Below are 18,344 nucleotides of genomic sequence, written 5' to 3' on the forward strand. Positions count from 1 at the left end.
GCCAACCTTACCCATCACTGTTTTAGACATCGGGGCCGTTTCGGTTAGGCATAAAGCAACTCGTTGTGTGTGTGTGTTTTTTTATCAATTATTTACAGATATTTTAATTTGTTCTTCAAAAAATTGTTTCACTTCTATCGAGAGAGTTGCCGGCGGCCTGCGGCAGGCATACCACTCTTACAAGCGGTAAAGAGGCACTGCACGCAGATAAATACGTGCTCGAGATGAGGTTAGGCGTCGTTAGGGAGGTCAGGCGTTACGGATAAAAACAGAAACATAAAACAATAATAAACCAGCAAGCTCCGTGTCGTTAGGTAACTGCGCCACACCGGCGCGTGTGCGTAATTTGATCGCGAATTGGCTTTGCTCATGAACGCTGTGCCCACCGTGTGCTCCTAGCTCCTTCTGCCCTACACCCGCGACGTCACTATGCCGTACGCGGCGTACGGTTCGCAGTCATCCGTCTGCATCCGCAGCGGGTACTCGTTGTCGTCCGCAATCGAGCCATAGTTAGCCTTCTCGTCGTCCGGGCTGCTGTCCTCCGACGCGACACACCCGTTCTGCGCGTACCGGGTGCCGGCGACACTGCCGCCAACACCACCGCACCCACCCGTCCCGGACAGGGCCATCTTCAGCTTTTCCTGCTCGATGATGTACTCGTTCGTGAGGTACTGCTCGCGCTTGATCTGATCCTGCAGCTTGGTCGGCACGTCCGGTATCGCCCACGCCACCACTATCTGCACGAAGCTGACGAGGTTCTGGTAGATCACGACGAACGTGAGCCGGATCGCCAGTATCTGCCAGTAGATCGAGGGCCGCTTGTACGGGCGCGGATCGTCCGGCGGGTTCCGGTACTCCGAGTACCGGCAGATGGTAATGTTCGAGAAGGTGCTGTTCTCTGGCGCCGCATTCGCCTCGAAGTGCGACACGTTGAAGTAGGCGAGCGTGTGGTTCACGAAGCCCTCGTCCGTGCCGGTCGGGTTGACGACGTTCATGTACATTAGGCGGGGTATAAAGTTGGAGGAAAATGCGATGATAAAGGCCTGCAGGAAAGGAAACGCGGAACGCTTAGTGGCACCGGTGCGACAGAGCTAGAATAAAGAGGAGGAAACGGGCTTACACTCGATATGACGGCCACCTTGCCGACCACGTGCATGATGTTGTACCAGATGCCAAGATCCCGGACGCGCTGCGGCACGGCCCGCTTGTAGTAGAGCAGGAACTTTTTCGCGTCCAGCCGCGTTTCGAACACGTTGTTCAGCAGCGCAAAGAAGGGCGCCAGCGGAAATGCCACTACGAAAATCGTGATGAAGCCGTACTGTATGACTGTAGGAGGATGACATCAAAACGTTCAGGTCAACTGTAGTACAAAACCAATCTGCTCCTCTGCTTACCCATCTTGAGATACTCGTTGAACAGGCTGCGATCGTGCCAGTTGATGAGGTTAAAGTCTTTGGTCCACTGGTTGCAGCAGATCAGCCGCTCGCCGTTCTCCGCACTGCCCGCATCGATGCCCAGCACGCTCCGGAACTCCTTGAACTTCTGCACCAGAAACGGTATCAGTATCTCCGTGATGGCACCGATCGCCTGCTTGCCCACCATGATGATCGCGAGCTGTATGCACAGCTCCATCAGGCAGCCGCCCGGGCTGCACTCCTCCTGCCGCAGGTGCAGTATCCGGTTGTACTTGGCCGGATAGCCCGGGAACTTGCCCTTCATGAACGCGATGTAGAAGATCGAGCTGTAGTAGTTGACGAACTCAAACAGGTAGATCTTCAGGTTGAGGCTCTCGTTGTACTCGGTCTGGGTGCGCCGGTACTCCACGTTCGTCATGTACTCCGCCACGTACTGGTAGGCGTACGTGAGCGCGGTCGAGGCGAGCAGATTGATGGCGGCGGTCGTCGCCGGAAAGATGATCAGCTTGCCCGACACCGACCCACCGTCGCCGTAGATGTTTTTCGAGGTCATCAGCGACATCCGGTACACGACGATACCGAAGACGGCCGCTATCGTAAGTAAAATCTGCAACGAGAACCACCGGAAAAGGGGGCTTCACAAGCTGCACCACTGCAGTAAAGCGACCAGATACATACAAATAGGAAGATCACAGAGTAACTGTAGAGGAAGCTGGGGAACTTTTTCGTCCAGAACGGTGGCGACGGTTCCTGCGCACCTGTGGCAATGTTGAACATCATCTTCTTGATGTTCTTCAGCCGGGACAGGTACTGTGGGCGTGGCGGTTCCGCCAGCGAGCAGTACTCGGTGATGCCCCAGCGATGCTGAATGCGGGACGAGTAGCGTTTCCACATCTCCAGATATAGGGTCGCTTTTTTGGGTGAGAAATAGTTAAAAAAAGGGGGGGGGGAGAGCGATTAAGACCAGCAATATAGTCATCAGCACAAGCCAACTTACCCCACACGGACATAAAGATCGAGAACACGATCGTCATCTCGTTGTCGAAGATGTGCGCCAGCTTCGAGATGTTGCAGGTCGTCCGCAGGTACCAGTAGTCGCAGTACTTGTCACACTGCGGGCACATGATCGTCCCGTTGTCGTCGCAAATCTCCTGACTGATGCGATTCGCCGGGTACGTCAGCAGCCCGTAAAAGAAGCATATCAGCCCCACCACCGAGGCCGGTATCAGCATGTGCGTGTAGAACCCGAGCCACGCAAAGTACATCGCAATCTTCACGCCAAAGTACTCCTTGATGTGGTCGAGCGGCTGGTGCTTGATCCACTTGCTGATCGAGGCCCACTCCTCCAGCAGCAGGGCGCGCTGGCAGCTCGACCGCAGATCGGTGCAGCCGTCGTGCAACGGGTACGCGTCGAGGTATACCTGGTCCTCCATCAGCCGCCGGATGCCGATGTCCTTCTTCTCCTCGACTGCCTCGCTAAAGTACGTCCGCTCTAGTATGAAGTGGGCGACCGCGATCCGTATGCTGGGCGTGAAAAAGTTCTGCTCCCGGTCGTCGAACAGGTACGGCTTGTCGCGCGAGTACTCGTACATCAGCCGGTACTCGGGCGGCGCGAACTTTTGCCTGTCGATGATGACAAAGTTAAAGAGGGGCCGCCGGAACAGCCGCACCAGCGTGCTCTGGATGCTGAAGTCGCGCATTATGATCTTGTCCTGGTTTTCCAGCTTCTTCATCGGCATCTGCATCTTCATGATCTCGCAGTAGTGCGACAGCACGTTCTCCGGCACGTGGATCTTGACGAAATGGATGCGCTGGCAGTTTTCCGTCTCGATCTGGAGGCCCTCGCTCTCGAGATTCCGCTGGTAGATGGCGCGCCGCTGCTTCGCCTCCGCATTCTCGTCCTCGCCGTTGAACGCGAGCACGTAGTCGACGATGCGCCGCTGGTCCTGGAAGTACTTCCATGTCTGTCCTCGTCGACAATGTAGTGCCATATTGGGTCGTTGTTTTTTTTTCGTAGACCGAGAGTAAAGAAAGAATATCACATTAGCACGTTGCACAATCCCGTGTAACCGATTGCGTGAGAGTTTTAAACAGCTAGGGTTACCGCCAAACGGAAAATGTTAGTAAATTTTCAGAAAATGCATGCGCTTCGTCACACCCTGCCGTTAGTTTAGTTTAGGCCGCTGCGTCAGACTTTTCGGAGATGATTCCGTTCGTTAACGGCTTAGTGTTAGAATGGGAGCAAAAGAAGGACTGAAAACAATCGCCAGCTATTGTGCTGACCGAACAATTCTGGCCGAACAATTGAGTGTACTGTGGACTGCAGGAAGCCGTCTCGTAAGAGTCCAGTTAAAAGACGGACCTCATTGGATCTCGTTTGGCCAGGCCTTTCTTGATAGAATAGCCAGAATAGACCATTTATCACGACTGTTCAAGCATTTTAGCAACAGACAAGCAATAGCACACACACACACACGCATACACACACACATCGTCTCCATAACAATACGATTCTTATGACTTCCTGGGACGGATCACTTCTTATCATGACCTCAACCTACTCGTCTCGGCCGAACATTCGCGCGGATATGGATAGAATGGAGTGGAGCAAAACGGACCGGTACGCGGCGATTCGTTGTGGCTGTCGTCGTCACACACATGTGGTTAGAAGATCTCCATTCCTCCTCTTCTTCCCCTCCCCCAACATCCCCCAAATAACGGCGAATGGTTGATGAAGTTGGATCGGCTGGTCTACAAGGCAGCTGTCGCGATGGTGGTTGTTGAAGTTTGCAAACGAACATTCAAGCAAAAGTTCTTCACTGATGCGTGCAAACACATAAGCACACACACACACACACATAAGCACACACACATAGACACACATGCGTGCGCGCAAACCGAGGGTGGTGATCTGGCGGTTTGTGCGGGTTTTAGTTTTTTTTTCTTTTTTGTACGGTGAATTGGGGTGTTTCTAAAAATAAGCAAAAGCCGATCCGTCCTCGCCAACATCGGGTTGAGACAGCGGTAATGCTGCTGCTGCTGCTGCTGCTGCTGCTTCCCTACCCCAGCACAGTGTCCGTGCACTCGACGACAGATTTTGCACATCGCAAACCGAACCGGGAGAACCAGCGGGAACCTGCGTCTCCTTGCTGCCTATCTGCACCTGCAGCCTGATCGTCGTCCTCGTCGTCGCCTTCTGGTGCTGGCCGGATGTGACAGCCGTCTGCCTCTGGACACCTTTTGCGGAGAAGCAGCAGCGGTGGTGGTGGTGGTGAAGGGTGGTTTTACGCTCTCAATTAACTAACACGCCAGCCTCGCTTCATGTAGCGCACAAGCGCCCAACGCGACCCAACGGCAGCCCCAGCGCACTAGGGAGAGCCGGGTTAGGATCATGTTAGGTCGGTTCGTCGTCTCTGCCAGGCGCGCGCGCGCTCACTTCGCGCTGGGCTTGCCAAGGGGTGGGAGGAGTGGGAGGGCTTGGTGAAGGGGATTTGATTCCGTTTCGCGTACACACCACAAACACCAAACACCACACACACACACACACAGACCACGCGGTACGGCGGCAAATCTTGACATTGGGCCGCCAGTTGCGCCAGTCTTTCGCTTTTATGTGCCCTGCCCGGGCGCTCTGCCACAACACCGAGAAGCGGTTGAGCTATTAAAACCCGAACACCATCGGACCAGTATCCACACACACACACACATACACGATCGTGTAACAGAGCTAAGGGGGGGAGGAGGAGGGCACAATCCCGGTAAATTCTAGGACGGGGTGATAAAACCCCAACGCTGTCATACACGCGTCATCACCATGCATCACCAGCAGGTACAGCATCCCGGGTTGCTGTCTGACTCACTACACGGGGGCTACGTGTGAAGGGTAAAGTTTTGTTGCAGCACAGAATGTGGTTGGGCAAGTACACGCCCGCAGAAACGCTTCAAAACTCGGATAGTGCGAGAATTATCGGCAAACGCCGATAGCGGCACTGTAGGGATGCTGGCGCCCGTTTCCACTGCGCCATATGTTTGCGTGTTGTCCGCGAACGTGCTAATTAGCCACTATCACCTTGTAACGGGCCAAGAAAAAACGGGCCCCAAAAGCAGAGCAGGGACTCGGAGTTGACTTCGCGGTGCCATTTGAATGCTGTTTGAGAGTTGGAAAGCCCCACGAGCAGCGGTTTGATTGATAGTGGCTACCGGGAGGGCAAAGGGTAGTAGTAGGTTAGAGCATCGTGCAATTTCCCCTCCTTCCTTGCACCCACCCCCGCACGGCAAAGCACTGCACACCACGCAAAGGATCGCAAGCGCTCTCAGGGCTGCTCGCGGCATCCTGGTCACGGCACCGACACTGCGACCAGCTTGTCACTAAAGCACCACCTCAACACCTGCTCACTTGGGCTCTGTTCGGTGCTGTTGTTGCTGCTGCTGCTGCTGCTGCTAATCCCGCCGGTGGTACGATCGGCTTCGGTTCGGTCTGTGCCTCCGGCTGGCTGTCGGGCACTGTCGTCGTCGCCGCCACCGCCGCTGGCTGATCGTTTCCGTTCACCATTCTCGCACCAGCGCACCAGCGCAATGGATGACACACGGGCGATGTGTGTTGCGCTCGAAGCCGCACGACCAACACCACACTCAGGCAACGGCGTGTGTGTATGATTCTGCTTCGTCGACGAGCGAGCAGTTTCAGGCGGACACACCGAGCGGGAGTGTCGCGAGCTGACGGGACGGAGCAGCCGGGGCTTAGATTTTCGACACCCCAGACCCACCCTCCTGCCCGGCCTGGCTCCTACTGACACTCCTGCTCCCTCACTGCTCCGAAGCACTGCTGTCCTTGGGATGAAATTTTCTTAGCGACTGTAATCTCGCCTGCCAGTGTTTGTGTGCTGTGCGCCCGCTCACGCTCACGAGCTCCCGATTTACATCGTCTATTATCGCCCTTTCTCTGGGCAGCGGCAGCAAAAGGCGCCACAGATTTTGAGAGATGCTGTGCCGCTCATCTCCCACGTGCTGGCACACACACACGCTCGTTTGCTCGCCGCAGGAGAGGATCTTCCACAGCGCCGCACCGTGGGCAGCCGGAGAAGAGGAATCTACTCGTGGTACAGAGAGGTCACCTGGGCGGGCAAAATCCGGGAGCGTGCGTGTTGCGGGTCATCAGCAGCGGGAAATCGTGTCCGAGTGTGTTTGCTACTCTTGGTGTGTGTGTGTGTGTACCACACGCAGAGAAACACCGACGCCAACCTGGCGCGTGAAATGCCGTGCCAAATGCAATCAGAATGAACCAAAAAAAACAACACTCTCTGTGACCTTTGCGATAAATGCTTTGCGTGAGGTTTGTATGTGTGTGTGTGTGAAAAATAGATAAAGGGAACAAACGGGACAAGGAAGAGGGTGAGGGGGAGTATTTAAATTAGTAACGGGAAGGCGATGGGAAATCTGACGCACGCGAAATAGAACACATAAATTAATAAATTCAACCCTTATCGTGGGGATTAGAGATTAGTGCCGAGCAGTGGGACCAAGTACAACGCAACCTTTCAAAACGGAGTAGGGGAAGCGAGAAAGGTAGATGCATACACCCGACTCCAGAAGGATAGATAGAGGTACAGAGCGCCCTGGGATTCAACTCAACACGGAGAGGTTTTGCTACGACTCTTTTTACCAACTCTTATGTGATTCCAATCACTAGTGTAGTAACTACTCGGTTCCTTGTTCGAAATCGATTCTGGAGTCGGATCTGGAATCGGAATCATTTCTGGAATTGAAATGTACATACAAACGATGTATTCTCAAGAAGATTCCGATTCCAGTTCCGATTCCGATTCCGGAGACGATTCCGTTTCCAGAACCGATTCTGGGAATCGATTCCAGGGACATTCGGAGCTAGCCAGAATTGACCGAAGCTACATTTTTCCATCACTCCTTGACGACTAGCAACTCACTCAGAGCGAGCCACTACCACGCAAACAATGAGACCCCAAATTTTGAGTGATTCAGGCCGAGGGGTATGAGGAAGCTTGAGGAAGCACGGAGAAGCGCGCTGCGATGAGAGTTCGCATTCTGTTTTACACGCGCGCTTCACTAACACCAATACAAATACCGTGCTTTGACGAGCCGTCTGTGAATGTGTGTGTGTCTTCTTTCAGCGAGCTCAACTTGGAGCTGCTCGTCACATCGTGTTGTCTCGCTTACACTACAGCATCGAACCATCGCTCCGTATGTCCCCCCCTCCTACGCGTGCAAAACCACCAGTACAGCGCGACGCTTTGCCGGAGATGGTTGTGCGTGTTTTGTTCAAAGTCCCGCGCGCAGTGTTTGTGCATTGATGCGTATTTCGTTATAAGTCTCGTGCGCCGGTGTGTTTTGGTGAAGTGTGCAGTGAATAAACAGTGTGCACAGACGCACATGCAGTGCGTGGATCCACAGGTAAGAATTTGCTGAACAGAGTCAACGCAGATTGTCGACAAGTTTCCCGCAGCCTGGCTCGACCCGGTATGACGTTATTGGATTCTAAATGTGTACTTTAGTGTGTACTTTATGTTTCAATAAAGTGTTTAATGTAATAAAAAATGACAGTGTTTGTGTTTAGTTTTAGAATAAGTGCATGAAAGAAAACGAAAAACGAAAGAAACAACTATCTTTACATGTGTTGGTAGCATGGCTCGAAAGAACACAAACACATTGAGAACTGCAGAGCGCACCATGCGTTACGGGTGGGGAGGGGGAGGGCTCGCGCGAGGGTGTAACTCATTCGTCGAAGAGACACTGTATTTCGACAGCGTCACTCAAATCACTCAAAAAATACACTCATTTTGCCGGACGGGTAGTCGGCACGGAGTGAGTGCCAGTGAGTGCTGAATCGCAAAAGAGTGATGTTCTTCATGAATCTTAAAAGAGTGATGGCCTTCATGAATTTTAAAAGAGTGTGTCAACGATTCGAGTCCCAACAGTCCTTTTGCCCCCACTGAGTCAACGCTCACTGCAAAGAATTATTAGTCACGAGTCGCTAGTACACAGTGCAAGCACAGAGCAAGAGCAGAGGATGTTACCAGCAGGCAGGCCTGCCACCGAGCAACCCGACAGACAGAAGCCCAGCACACCGTTTGTTTGAGAAAATGTAATCATGATACGTTTACCCTAGACTTCCACTGCGTATAGGTAACTATCTGTTTGGTTCTGTCATGCTCAGAACCGGGACGATAGTCATTACGGTAAGGTAAGCTAGAGTAACTAGTACTAGCACTAGGCACCTTTTCGTTGTACTCGGTGCTGAGGATGGTCGGCTTCAGGATGCCGCTGATGAAGCCCTTCGCACCGTTGCTGGTCGCGCCCGGCCGCGGCACGTACGGCAGGTTCGCTAGCCCACCGTTCGAGCGCGAGTCGTGCAGCAGCGCCTCGGTCGTCTGCCGCAGCCCGGCACCGTCGTCGCCGAGCCGCCGGTCCGTCGTCGGACCGGCACCGCTGCCCGAATCGACCGAGCCGAACCGCACGTCCTCCGCCGAATGGTAGACGGTCTGCCGGGACAGGTGCAGCGATTTGCGATTGGTCGCGTCCGAGTAGACGGACACCGCGTCCAGGTAGATGCTGTCCCGCTCGTCCATTCCGTCCGGGGCGTCGGTACTGTCGGCGTCTTCCTCGCCAAAGTCAAAGTACGACCGTGGGTAGGATCGCAGCCGGTCCGCCTGCTCAGCGTGGTGCTGCGTTGTACGGTTGTCCCAGCTGCTCCCGGTCGGTTCTATCGCATCCCGAAAGTCGCTCAGATCGCACAGCACATCGTAGCACTCGTCGTCCCGGTACTGGTACTCGGCCGGATCGTCCGGCTCGTCACTATCCTGGTAGCTCACTGGAAAGTGAAAAGGGGAAATATGCGTAAAACTCGTCTTGAGCAATGCTTTGTCTATTGTAACCCACCCCCGACCCAGAGTGTTTTGTTGCTTGCTTGCAACCCAAGCAACATTTGATATGAATTTAAAGCTGGAACACATTCTAAGAGTTTTTGATGGCTGCGCTAAGCGATATAGTTGGAGATATGAATTTTTGAGATTATTAACAGTTTTCAAGGCAGCAGGATTGTTAAAACGTATTGTGAACATCTATAACACTGAATTTTAAAGGCACAATTGTCGTTTAATTTGCTTATTTTAATTAACTTACAAAATTGTTACTACTTTTGCCAAAAATTTAAAATTTGTCAAAGCTTAATCAAAGCCGCTCAATCAACTCGAACTTTATATGTCGAATCAGTCGAATTTCAAACTCCTCCATTCCACATAAATCGTGCAGCATGTAGCTAGGTCTAGTTTGCAACAAAAAAAAATGCAGTCCTAACATTGCCTTAAGACCATTATAGGCCGTTTAGGAACGCCTCGCGGTTTATTATTGCTTGGAAGACTTTGTTGGACGTTCCAAAACATGAATAACAGCAATCATGAAGATGCCAACGAAGAACTGATCGGTGGACCCGGGTAAGATAAATATTCGTGAGAATCCCTTTATAAACCCCATCTCGTGAATGGAAATTTCATCAAACAGACAGTTTAGGCGACCTTGCAAAAAATATGCGACCTAAATCAACGCCAGAAAACAAATCAATCAGTTCTATTCTTTTCTTATTATTCGAGTTGTCTCGACGTCGAGGTGACGAATATTGTGTGTTTATTTCTATGGAAAAGTTCACTTTGGAGCTCATTTTCTCGACTCAAATCGAATCGAGTTCAGAATAGAATACGCCTGAATAACAACAAGCTGTTCCGAGCCTACGAGAGATATGCTATTGTTTATCAGGACCACCAGACCCTTAGTCGCATCTTCAATATGGCCCTAACTACAATCTACGAACAAACTGGACAAAATGTTACTTGGGAACGTACCTCGCCGATACATGGCTGCCGTCGATGTGGTTGCAGTCGCCCACCTTCTATCTGGCACAGTGTACTGAAACTAATCCCTTTGCACGTTGCAACGCTCACCGTGCGTGGTCGACAAACCCGGCTCTAATCAAGGGCGTACCGCGTTTATCTATGCGCACTTACACACGACCAGTTAACCCCGGTGGCACGACCCGTGCGCTACGATATCAGCAGCGTTTAGGCATCGGCTAATCGGTTCGATAAATCGTGTGTACAAAAAAAAAAAACAAGAGAAAGTTGCAACCGCTCCCCCTGGAAACACTTTGTCCAAGAGGCCCCGCAAAACTTCTAAAGAATCATGTCCAGACTATACCATATTCACTCAAAATCACATCCCGTGTGCACCAGTCATGGGTTCGCATCAGTCGCATCAGGCCACTTCCGGGCAGGCCCGCCAGCTCCAGACCTATGGCTAATGTCCGGATGTACTTCAGACTTTTCTAATTTCTTCGCGCACACAGCAAACACACGAACACTGATCACATACATCCGTCGGCACAGTTAAAGTCCCCAGTGTGCCGTTTCCTTCCACACACACACACACACAGACAACACACACACACACACACCAACACCCCGCCGGTGCAGTATGTGCAACTACATCTGCCGGCACAACAGAAAACCTTTCCCTACTGCTGGGGCGCAAAAACACGACACGCTCGCGAGGTTGCCTGCGATCATCGACTAACGCGTAGAGGCCGATTAAATTTCCCTACTGCCCTTTCCTGCCTGTGTTTGTTTATTGTTTCACTCAGCTACAGAACTTGCGTATAGGTGTGTGTGGAGAGAGAGAAGTGTGCACAAGTGTGCACCTGCGGGGGGGAGGGAGTGATTTCGGCGATACTTTATACACGTTTTACGCGGTCGGTTGGTTGGTACGTGTTGTTCCTCTTTTTTTTTGTATTCATAATTCATCAAACATACCTCAAACACCTAAAAAAAAAAATGGTTGCAAATGCACTTTGCGGCACTTTCCCATCTCGCACCAGCTCAACGCCACGTGGGTGCCAGAACATATTTTTGAGCCAGCAGAAAAATGCGCTACCCTGTGCGCTCGAATGCGTGTGGAAATTGAAAAACAAAAATACGCCACAATTTTTCCATATGGTTCCACCCCAGGGGGGGGGGGGGGGGGGGGGTAATGTACACCGCCTTACCAGTGTACATGAAAACGTGTTAATTTCTCCACATTCCGCGTACCCGCGTACCTAATGGCGGGAAAACGCGCGTTTCCGCGCGAATTGCGGCAGCCCCGTGCGCGTGAAGGAGATGGAGAGGCGCGCTGATAAACGCATTCATCCTCTTGGGTGGAGGTAGCCATTATTATGGTTTTGATCGAAATGTTTTGCGTGTGTTGGAGCGTGAGAGGAGGAGGCGATGAAACATCGTATTGTTGTTGCTGAAGTCTATGTTGGAACCTCTGCATCTCCCTTGCCATACTGGTTGCAATTGAAGCATAAACGCTCACACGGACATCTATAAAATTCTCTACCAACACACACACACACACACACACACACACACACACACACACACACAAACACACACACACACACACACACAGATGCGAAACATCCAAAATGGGGTGAGAAGAGAAGAGAGAAACAATCAGGCAATCCAGCCGATGTAGTATATCAGTGTCTGCTCCATCAGAATCGAGCACCCTTCGGGCCGAATATCCGGAACGGTTTGGGGAGAACGGGAGCATGGGCTGAGGCTGTCGCTCATAACCTTCAAAGCGGGCAGGGTGAACGGTGCCGGAGCAGGGGTGAGAAACCGGACTGCGAACGGATACGCTCAAATTCAGCTACGCAAATTAGAACGCAGAGCGCTACTTGCTACCAAGCTGATTCCAAAGTCCAGCTGTTTTTGTGGAGTACCATGCCGGCTCGAAAGTTCTATCCCAGCGCAACGACTAGATTGCTGGAACAGTTTAAAGCATGTTAAGGATCGGTAGATTAGCGCGCTGGAGATAAACGATGGCGGAGAGGCAACTACAGGCAGGCTGGCGACGTCACGCATTGAAGTAATGCAAATTATTCCATCTATGCCTTATCAGAAGCAATGTTGTTGCGCTTGCTGTTCACGGTTCACTGGAACAGAGGCATGCAGCTGCTACAGCGGATTTGCATCTGCAGGAGACTCTTCTCAACTAGTCGCCTGTTTTAGATTAAAAGTTAAATTTATTGTATGAGTAAGACATGTGTAGCCTTGACAGACGTACAGCCGGGAATACAACACTACGCAATAAGATAATTAGTCTTTGTTACGGATGAGCAGTTCTGATGGAATATCCATGTCCAGGTAACCTATATCCGTGACACTGTGTATTTTTTGACAACGACCTGTGATGTGTAAGCTTAAACTTTTCGTGGTGAATAGCAACACAGTCAGCTTAATTAACCAGTTACATTGAGATCTTATTTTATCGGATCTTATCTGTACATGCTCATTGGAGCTTAGCGCACTCAACGTAGCTCTGTGGGTGCGTTCTGTGGACGTTTTGGCCAAAACTTCAGATCTCGGATCTTCAAGATCTTCTACGAACTCGGATCTTCAGGATCCCATCTGTGGAGAGTCGTATCTATGAACATAGGAGCATAAGGATAGCTCAGTCGTTCAGAGTAAAAGACGAATTAAGCCATTAGATCCTCATTATCTGTAAAGTTAAACGATCTTTAAGTTCGAATTTGAGACTGCAGGCAGAAAGCATTATATGAGTGTCCTGGAAGTGGAATATCCATGTCAGTACGACGCGAAGGTGTGTCGCCTGCGCAGATCTGACCATAAGGTAAATCTGGTTACCCATATCATCAGAAATGTGCAGACAGATTGAGGCATTGACTAACTAATTGACATTGACCAATATAAAGTAAATAATTAGATAGTGTTGTAGCACCCAACGCCAAAGAAGATACGATGTAAATCATATGTTTATCAAAAGCTATGTTGAAAAAACAGACGGTCGTTCCGTTTCATATGATGCGAACAAGGTCCAAGGCTATAGTTATTGCCTTTCGATGAATCATTCTTACGCACGATTAGAAATCGTCAAATAACAAATAACCCTATAGTGTGTCAAAGTGTCCAAAAACATCCCCTTTTTTAGCACTGTAAACTATGTATTTTTGGGTCAGTTTTGTAATTCCTATTGCCCCAAGTATGCAAGATTCCCTTTCAACCAAAATGTTGGACACACTTGTTACAATTTCACCTTATTCATTTGTCTGACCTTATAGCTTCTTCCTCCCCCAAAACGCGTAGTTGTCCAAGATCTAGTTTTGCTTCCTAACACGCTGATGTACTTCCCCATATCTTCAAATCCTCAACTTTGATACTATCAGTAGCAGTAACGATACAAAAAAAAAACCCCACCAAAGATACATGTTGTCATTCCCTGCCTTGCCAAGCCCGAATGTGGGACACCCTCCCCTCCTTCCCCTCGCGTGGTGCTAGAATATACGAGGTGGTAGATTGCAACCAAAAAAAAGCCCAAAAAGGCGCACTCCACGAGAGCGATTTTGCGCAGCGTTTTGGAGCCTGCAGACGGGCGGCGGCATGGATTGGGGTCAGACATCGGGCCAAAACAGCGGGAGGGGGAAGGGGGGGGGGGGTTGTCGATGAATCCGGAGCGTGTGTAATCAATAACGGGACGAGGTGCTAACGGGACAGAGCGTGCGCCAAAAAAAAACTCAATGTAGCAACTTCAAATTCGCTCAACAACTTGAACCTTCCCACCAGCTCCAACCAACCCTGGCCAGAAGGGGGTTGAGTTTGGAGCATACGATACGTGTGCAAAATGGCGAGCAGAGTGTTTAACTCTACGCCTCATGACTCTCCCTACCTTGCAGGGTTTGAGACCATCCGACCTTTCCGGTGTTTGTGGCCGTAGGCGCCAGTCGGGTCGCGCTAAAGGGAGTGTTTGTTTCGTATGCGCCGCCAACCGAGACAACCAAGCGCTGTTGGGTACTTTTATTTAAACTGCTGGTTTTATTTCATTCCGGGTTATTTCTTCTTTTTTTTTTGCCATTCCTCACGGAATTTCCGGTCTCCATGGGGTAGTTTACTGTCTGAATTAACACAAACACACACACACGAACATTAAGTTAATGAGAAAAAACGATGAGAAATCATCCAGAGGTGACATCACCATCCTGCCCGGTGGGGTTGGGATGTGGCATCAAACAACAATTGACGTACGCAAATCGGTTTTCTTTTTGCTCTTTTTGCAACCTGCGCAAGAAATCGCCGATTCTGGTTTCTTTTTCTTTTTTCCCGCTGAACTTACATCGTCTTGGATATTGGTAAGACAGTCACTGTTACAGATTTACATACATCTGGCGCTTCGCTATCGCTTTATTATTTGTTTGCAGAGTGAGCCATCCGGAACTTCCGGGACTGCCGGAGATGCTGCTTTCCCTACACCTTGGGACCTACCTGAGTTGTCGGCCTGGCGTTTGGTGATTGGTGGTAATTGGACCGTCCTCTGCGTCCAGATTGTTGATTGATGGAGAGGTCGCCGCTACCACACGGGACACACAGGGGTAAACAGAGGGCAGAGGGCAGACACAAACACACGCACGCACACACCAAAACACAGAACACCAAGCACTTTATCTCAACACTCTGCTGCAGCAGGGTAACGAGTAGAGAGAGAGTGAGGATGCGAAGCCCGCTCGCGATAAGGCACCCAATCGGCGATGATAAAGATCCGGACCGCGGGCGTCCGATTATCTCGACGGTGTGCGGTTGATAGCGAGTCAGAAGGCGCACGGCGAACAGTCATCTGTTGACGGCCTTGCCTGAAACGTCACGCGAATGGAGGGAGCGCATTCCAGCTCTCCGGCAAGTCCGGTTTTTTGTTTCTTACTTTCGCACACAGCGCGCGCCGTGTGTGCGTGCGCGACAGTGCGTCGGTAGTGGTGGCGCACGGCAGCGCACGCACACCGTCATCCCGGTACCGTACGGGTGTAGCGTGTCAGCTGCATGTGTATGTGCTTGTCAATATTTGTTGCCTCCGGCACACGTGTTGGATATTTGAATTTTTATTTATATTCCTGTTGGAAAAGTGCCTGTTGCGCCTGTACAAAACTCCTTCTCGATTTCGGATACACCGTTTCGTGTGCACTGGCGGAGGGCCAAACATTCGGTTGTGCCTCCCCCTGGCTCGTAAATTTTACATTTATGAGCCGATCAAACCATGCCATTAATTCGACGAATCGAATACATTTTGAGGGGGGGGGGGGGGGGGGGGGGAACGGTAGTAGCTGGAAAACGGCACGTTTTATAGTTGCGCCATGATGCAAACATGATGTTCACAAGCAAACTATATCCAATAGACGTGTGTTTGTAAATTGCCAAGATGTACCAGTGAGGGCAATGATATCATCGTATTCTTTGGATCATTGTCAATTTTGGCTCTTTCTAAGGGGTTTGCCATCTGGGAGGCACTTGATTCAATCAGTGCAATTTGCAGTCACTAGCCGTTTTTTTCTTTTTTTTTTTTGCTAGTTTGCCCTTGAAATCTATACGCTTGCTCAAAATTTAGAAAATCATTTTTAATGAAGTTGATCAGTGTTTGATGTATTGTATTTAACAAACAGCTTAAATTTTATATAATTTTAAATTAATGCAATCAATATGTTACAATTTCAATCGTAACATGCACTTTTTACCTTTTCCGTATTCCCTTTGGCAGCTGAATTATGTTTTATTGGAGTAAAATCTATTGTTTTGCAAAATATATTCTTATGTATGGTCAACTTAGGAACAAGGGTAAAATAAACCTATTTTCATTTTTCAACCAATAACGAAAACCGAATTCATTTGCAACCGTCGTTTAGTATCTTCAGCGCCGTTTCTTTCAATTCTTACATTGAATATTGACTTTATTCATACATAGTTGATCTGAAAAGTCTAAGTGCTTGAACAGGTGGCGCAAACGAAAGAAAAAAATAGAACAATGACACACCGTTTTTGCTTTTTGATTCGCCGAAATTTACCAATTCTGCATCGTTCCCCCGAAACGGGTGAATCTGTGACGCGCGAGTATAAACGCTCCACCCCGCTTCGAAACGTCAAACCGTTCCGACAGCTCGAAAGGTGGGTAGCAAAAAAAATAAACAACAAATCGGAAAAGAATTTGCAGCAAAGCGGCATAATCGAGGGCCAAATCACGGGGCATGTAGGCCTGCGGAACCGTTCGCCGGTGCAGAACGACTACCAATCAACCCACAAGCAGCTAGCTGGGACTACAATCAAACGCTCGCCTAACGCAAACACTATCAGTACATAATTCCAACCCTTGGGGGGGGAAAAACTTGCCAAAAATTGCGAAATTCGTTATCCCCAATCGCCCTGGGTGGATTAAGCGGTAGGTGCATGGGTGTACAGGTACTTTCTTCAGCTGGTTCCACTAATGAAATGTGCTTTGTTTGAATGTTTCAGCATAAAGACAGACCGTGTCCATTCCTGCAATTAATCCGGCGCCCCAGTTATCCGGGCAGTAACACTTAAAGATGCAAAAGCTAAAGATGTTCGTGCAGCGAAACCTGGTGACGATCGTGATGATTCCATCGCTGATCGGTCTGCACTGGGCGTGGGACTCCCTGCAGCACAACCGAGCCCTCGTGTCCGACTACGAGCGCAAGGATCTGCCGGTCGTAATCGTAAGCGATACCCATACCTCAACCTCTGACGGTCATTTCATCCCCTAACACTCTCTTTCCATCCCCAAAACCCCAAAAACAGGCGGCAAAAGCGCTATGGCAGCGGGTTACCAACAAAGCAGAATCCAGCGAACAGCAGCAGGACAAATCGCAGTAACGTGCATGGAATTCTGCTCCTTCCAACACCAAGGAGCGCACCGGCTCGTTTTTGTACATGAATCGTTGTTTTGCATCTCGCACCCGGCAGCACCATCCCGGAATCGGGGGGTTCGTTTGGCGGTAGCGAGGGCGACCTTGTATGCGAAATAAATTAAAGCATGAGTAGCGTTTAAAGCTGGATGGATGTTAAAATAGTATTTGCCGCAAGTGTTTATCGCAAGGCCATCATTTGGCGGGTCTTTATGCAACACCTTTGTCCAGTGGTCGGCACTGCTTCGGGACATGTGTGTTCTATTTTTGGCCCTGTTTTAAAAGAGAGTGCTATGAGCTGCTCATTGTTATGAATTGAATGACAGGTTTTCTAATGAAATTTATTTCTGATGTATAATTTACAGCAATTTTTCACTTTTTTGTTTCAGCTTTAGAAATGACAAAGTTTGTGAAAAGTGCCTTTTTGCAGATGTCTTTAACCTTCATTTCTATAGCCAAAATTACACCTTCATTTATGTAACCACCTATCTGTGCATTTCATACATTTTATATGTGAATGTGTTTTGCTTATCCATGAAAAATGGATGTGTCAATCTAAGTTTACGTTTTTTTATGTAAATATGTGTTTTATTCTGTCTCTTTTAGGTATATGAATTTAATGTACAGTAAATAGTTAAAATAGCACTAAAAGACTGGCATGCCACCTTGACTATCGGGTTAAACTTTTTAATTTATACACATTCAGAAGAACTGAACTTATTTGAGGACAGAAACCTGTAGAAATAGAGGGTTTAAATCTAAGTAAACACATTGCTGTTGAATTCATGTCAACATTTACGACTAAACCGAAGCCATGAGTCCTTATTACATGTATTACATTTCCAGCCTAGCTAGTTCTAGAAGTAAGACAGTTGGAATAAAAAAGTTCTTCTTCTTCTTTGGCAAGAAGAATAGTCAGTCCTACGTATGGGGACTGGGTCCATTCTGGACTTGAATATTGCGAACATTGTACATTGACTATATTTATTTTATTATTTGTTAATAGTTTGTTTCGTGTGTTTTCAAATCGCTAAAACTTGCAAAGCGATGAGATTGTTAAATACAAATTTATTCTGTAATTACAGACCACAACATACTAGGGGGTGGTTACAGAAGTGAAACTGAAATTATTTTTTTTATAATTTCAGATAAGAGCATTGCCA

The 18,344-nt window shown here is 49.4% G+C and overlaps 2 protein-coding genes across 8 annotated transcripts; one reads left to right on the forward strand and one right to left on the reverse strand.

Moving 5' to 3' along the window:
* Positions 1–76: 76 nt before the first annotated feature.
* On the reverse strand, positions 77–14,824 carry LOC1272176 (anoctamin-2). Of its 7 annotated transcripts, none has more exons than XM_061655288.1 (7): positions 14,762–14,824; positions 8,666–9,258; positions 2,413–3,379; positions 2,094–2,326; positions 1,395–2,022; positions 1,121–1,326; positions 77–1,043 (listed from the first exon to the last, which is right to left on the reverse strand). In XM_061655288.1, exons 2-7 carry the CDS (start codon positions 9,014–9,016, stop codon positions 411–413), a joined length of 3,018 nt encoding a protein of 1,005 aa, XP_061511272.1. In that variant the 5' UTR covers positions 9,017–9,258; positions 14,762–14,824; the 3' UTR covers positions 77–410. The 7 variants fall into 7 exon arrangements, with proteins under 7 accessions (XP_061511272.1, XP_061511252.1, XP_061511239.1 ...); XM_061655268.1 differs by lacking the exon at positions 14,762–14,824 and adding an exon at positions 10,286–11,032; XM_061655255.1 differs by lacking the exon at positions 14,762–14,824 and adding an exon at positions 10,286–11,008 and having other exon boundaries at positions 8,552–9,258.
* On the forward strand, positions 14,466–17,325 carry LOC1272175 (uncharacterized). Its single transcript, XM_311056.5, has 4 exons — positions 14,466–14,628; positions 14,698–16,697; positions 16,772–16,992; positions 17,075–17,325. Exons 3-4 carry the CDS (start codon positions 16,843–16,845, stop codon positions 17,147–17,149), a joined length of 225 nt encoding a protein of 74 aa, XP_311056.3. The 5' UTR covers positions 14,466–14,628; positions 14,698–16,697; positions 16,772–16,842; the 3' UTR covers positions 17,150–17,325.
* The last annotated feature ends 1,019 nt before the right edge of the window (positions 17,326–18,344 follow it).

This window comes from Anopheles gambiae, chromosome X (assembly GCF_943734735.2).
Source record: "Anopheles gambiae chromosome X, idAnoGambNW_F1_1, whole genome shotgun sequence".
Taxonomy (NCBI): Eukaryota; Metazoa; Arthropoda; class Insecta; order Diptera; family Culicidae; genus Anopheles; species Anopheles gambiae.

Coding starts and splice junctions, on each gene's coding strand:
- LOC1272176 (XM_061655248.1), bottom strand. CDS start 10,695: ATGCGACTGATGCGAACCCATGACTGGTGCACACGGGATGTGATTTTG. Junction 9,259..10,637: donor TGTGATTTTGAGTGAATATG/GTATAGTCTGGA, acceptor TTCACTTTCCAG/TGAGCTACCAGGATAGTGAC. Junction 2,023..2,093: donor ACTCTGTGATCTTCCTATTT/GTATGTATCTGG, acceptor TTCTCGTTGCAG/ATTTTACTTACGATAGCGGC.
- LOC1272175 (XM_311056.5), top strand. CDS start 16,843: ATGCAAAAGCTAAAGATGTTCGTGCAGCGAAACCTGGTGACGATCGTG. Junction 16,993..17,074: donor AGGATCTGCCGGTCGTAATC/GTAAGCGATACC, acceptor CCCCAAAAACAG/GCGGCAAAAGCGCTATGGCA.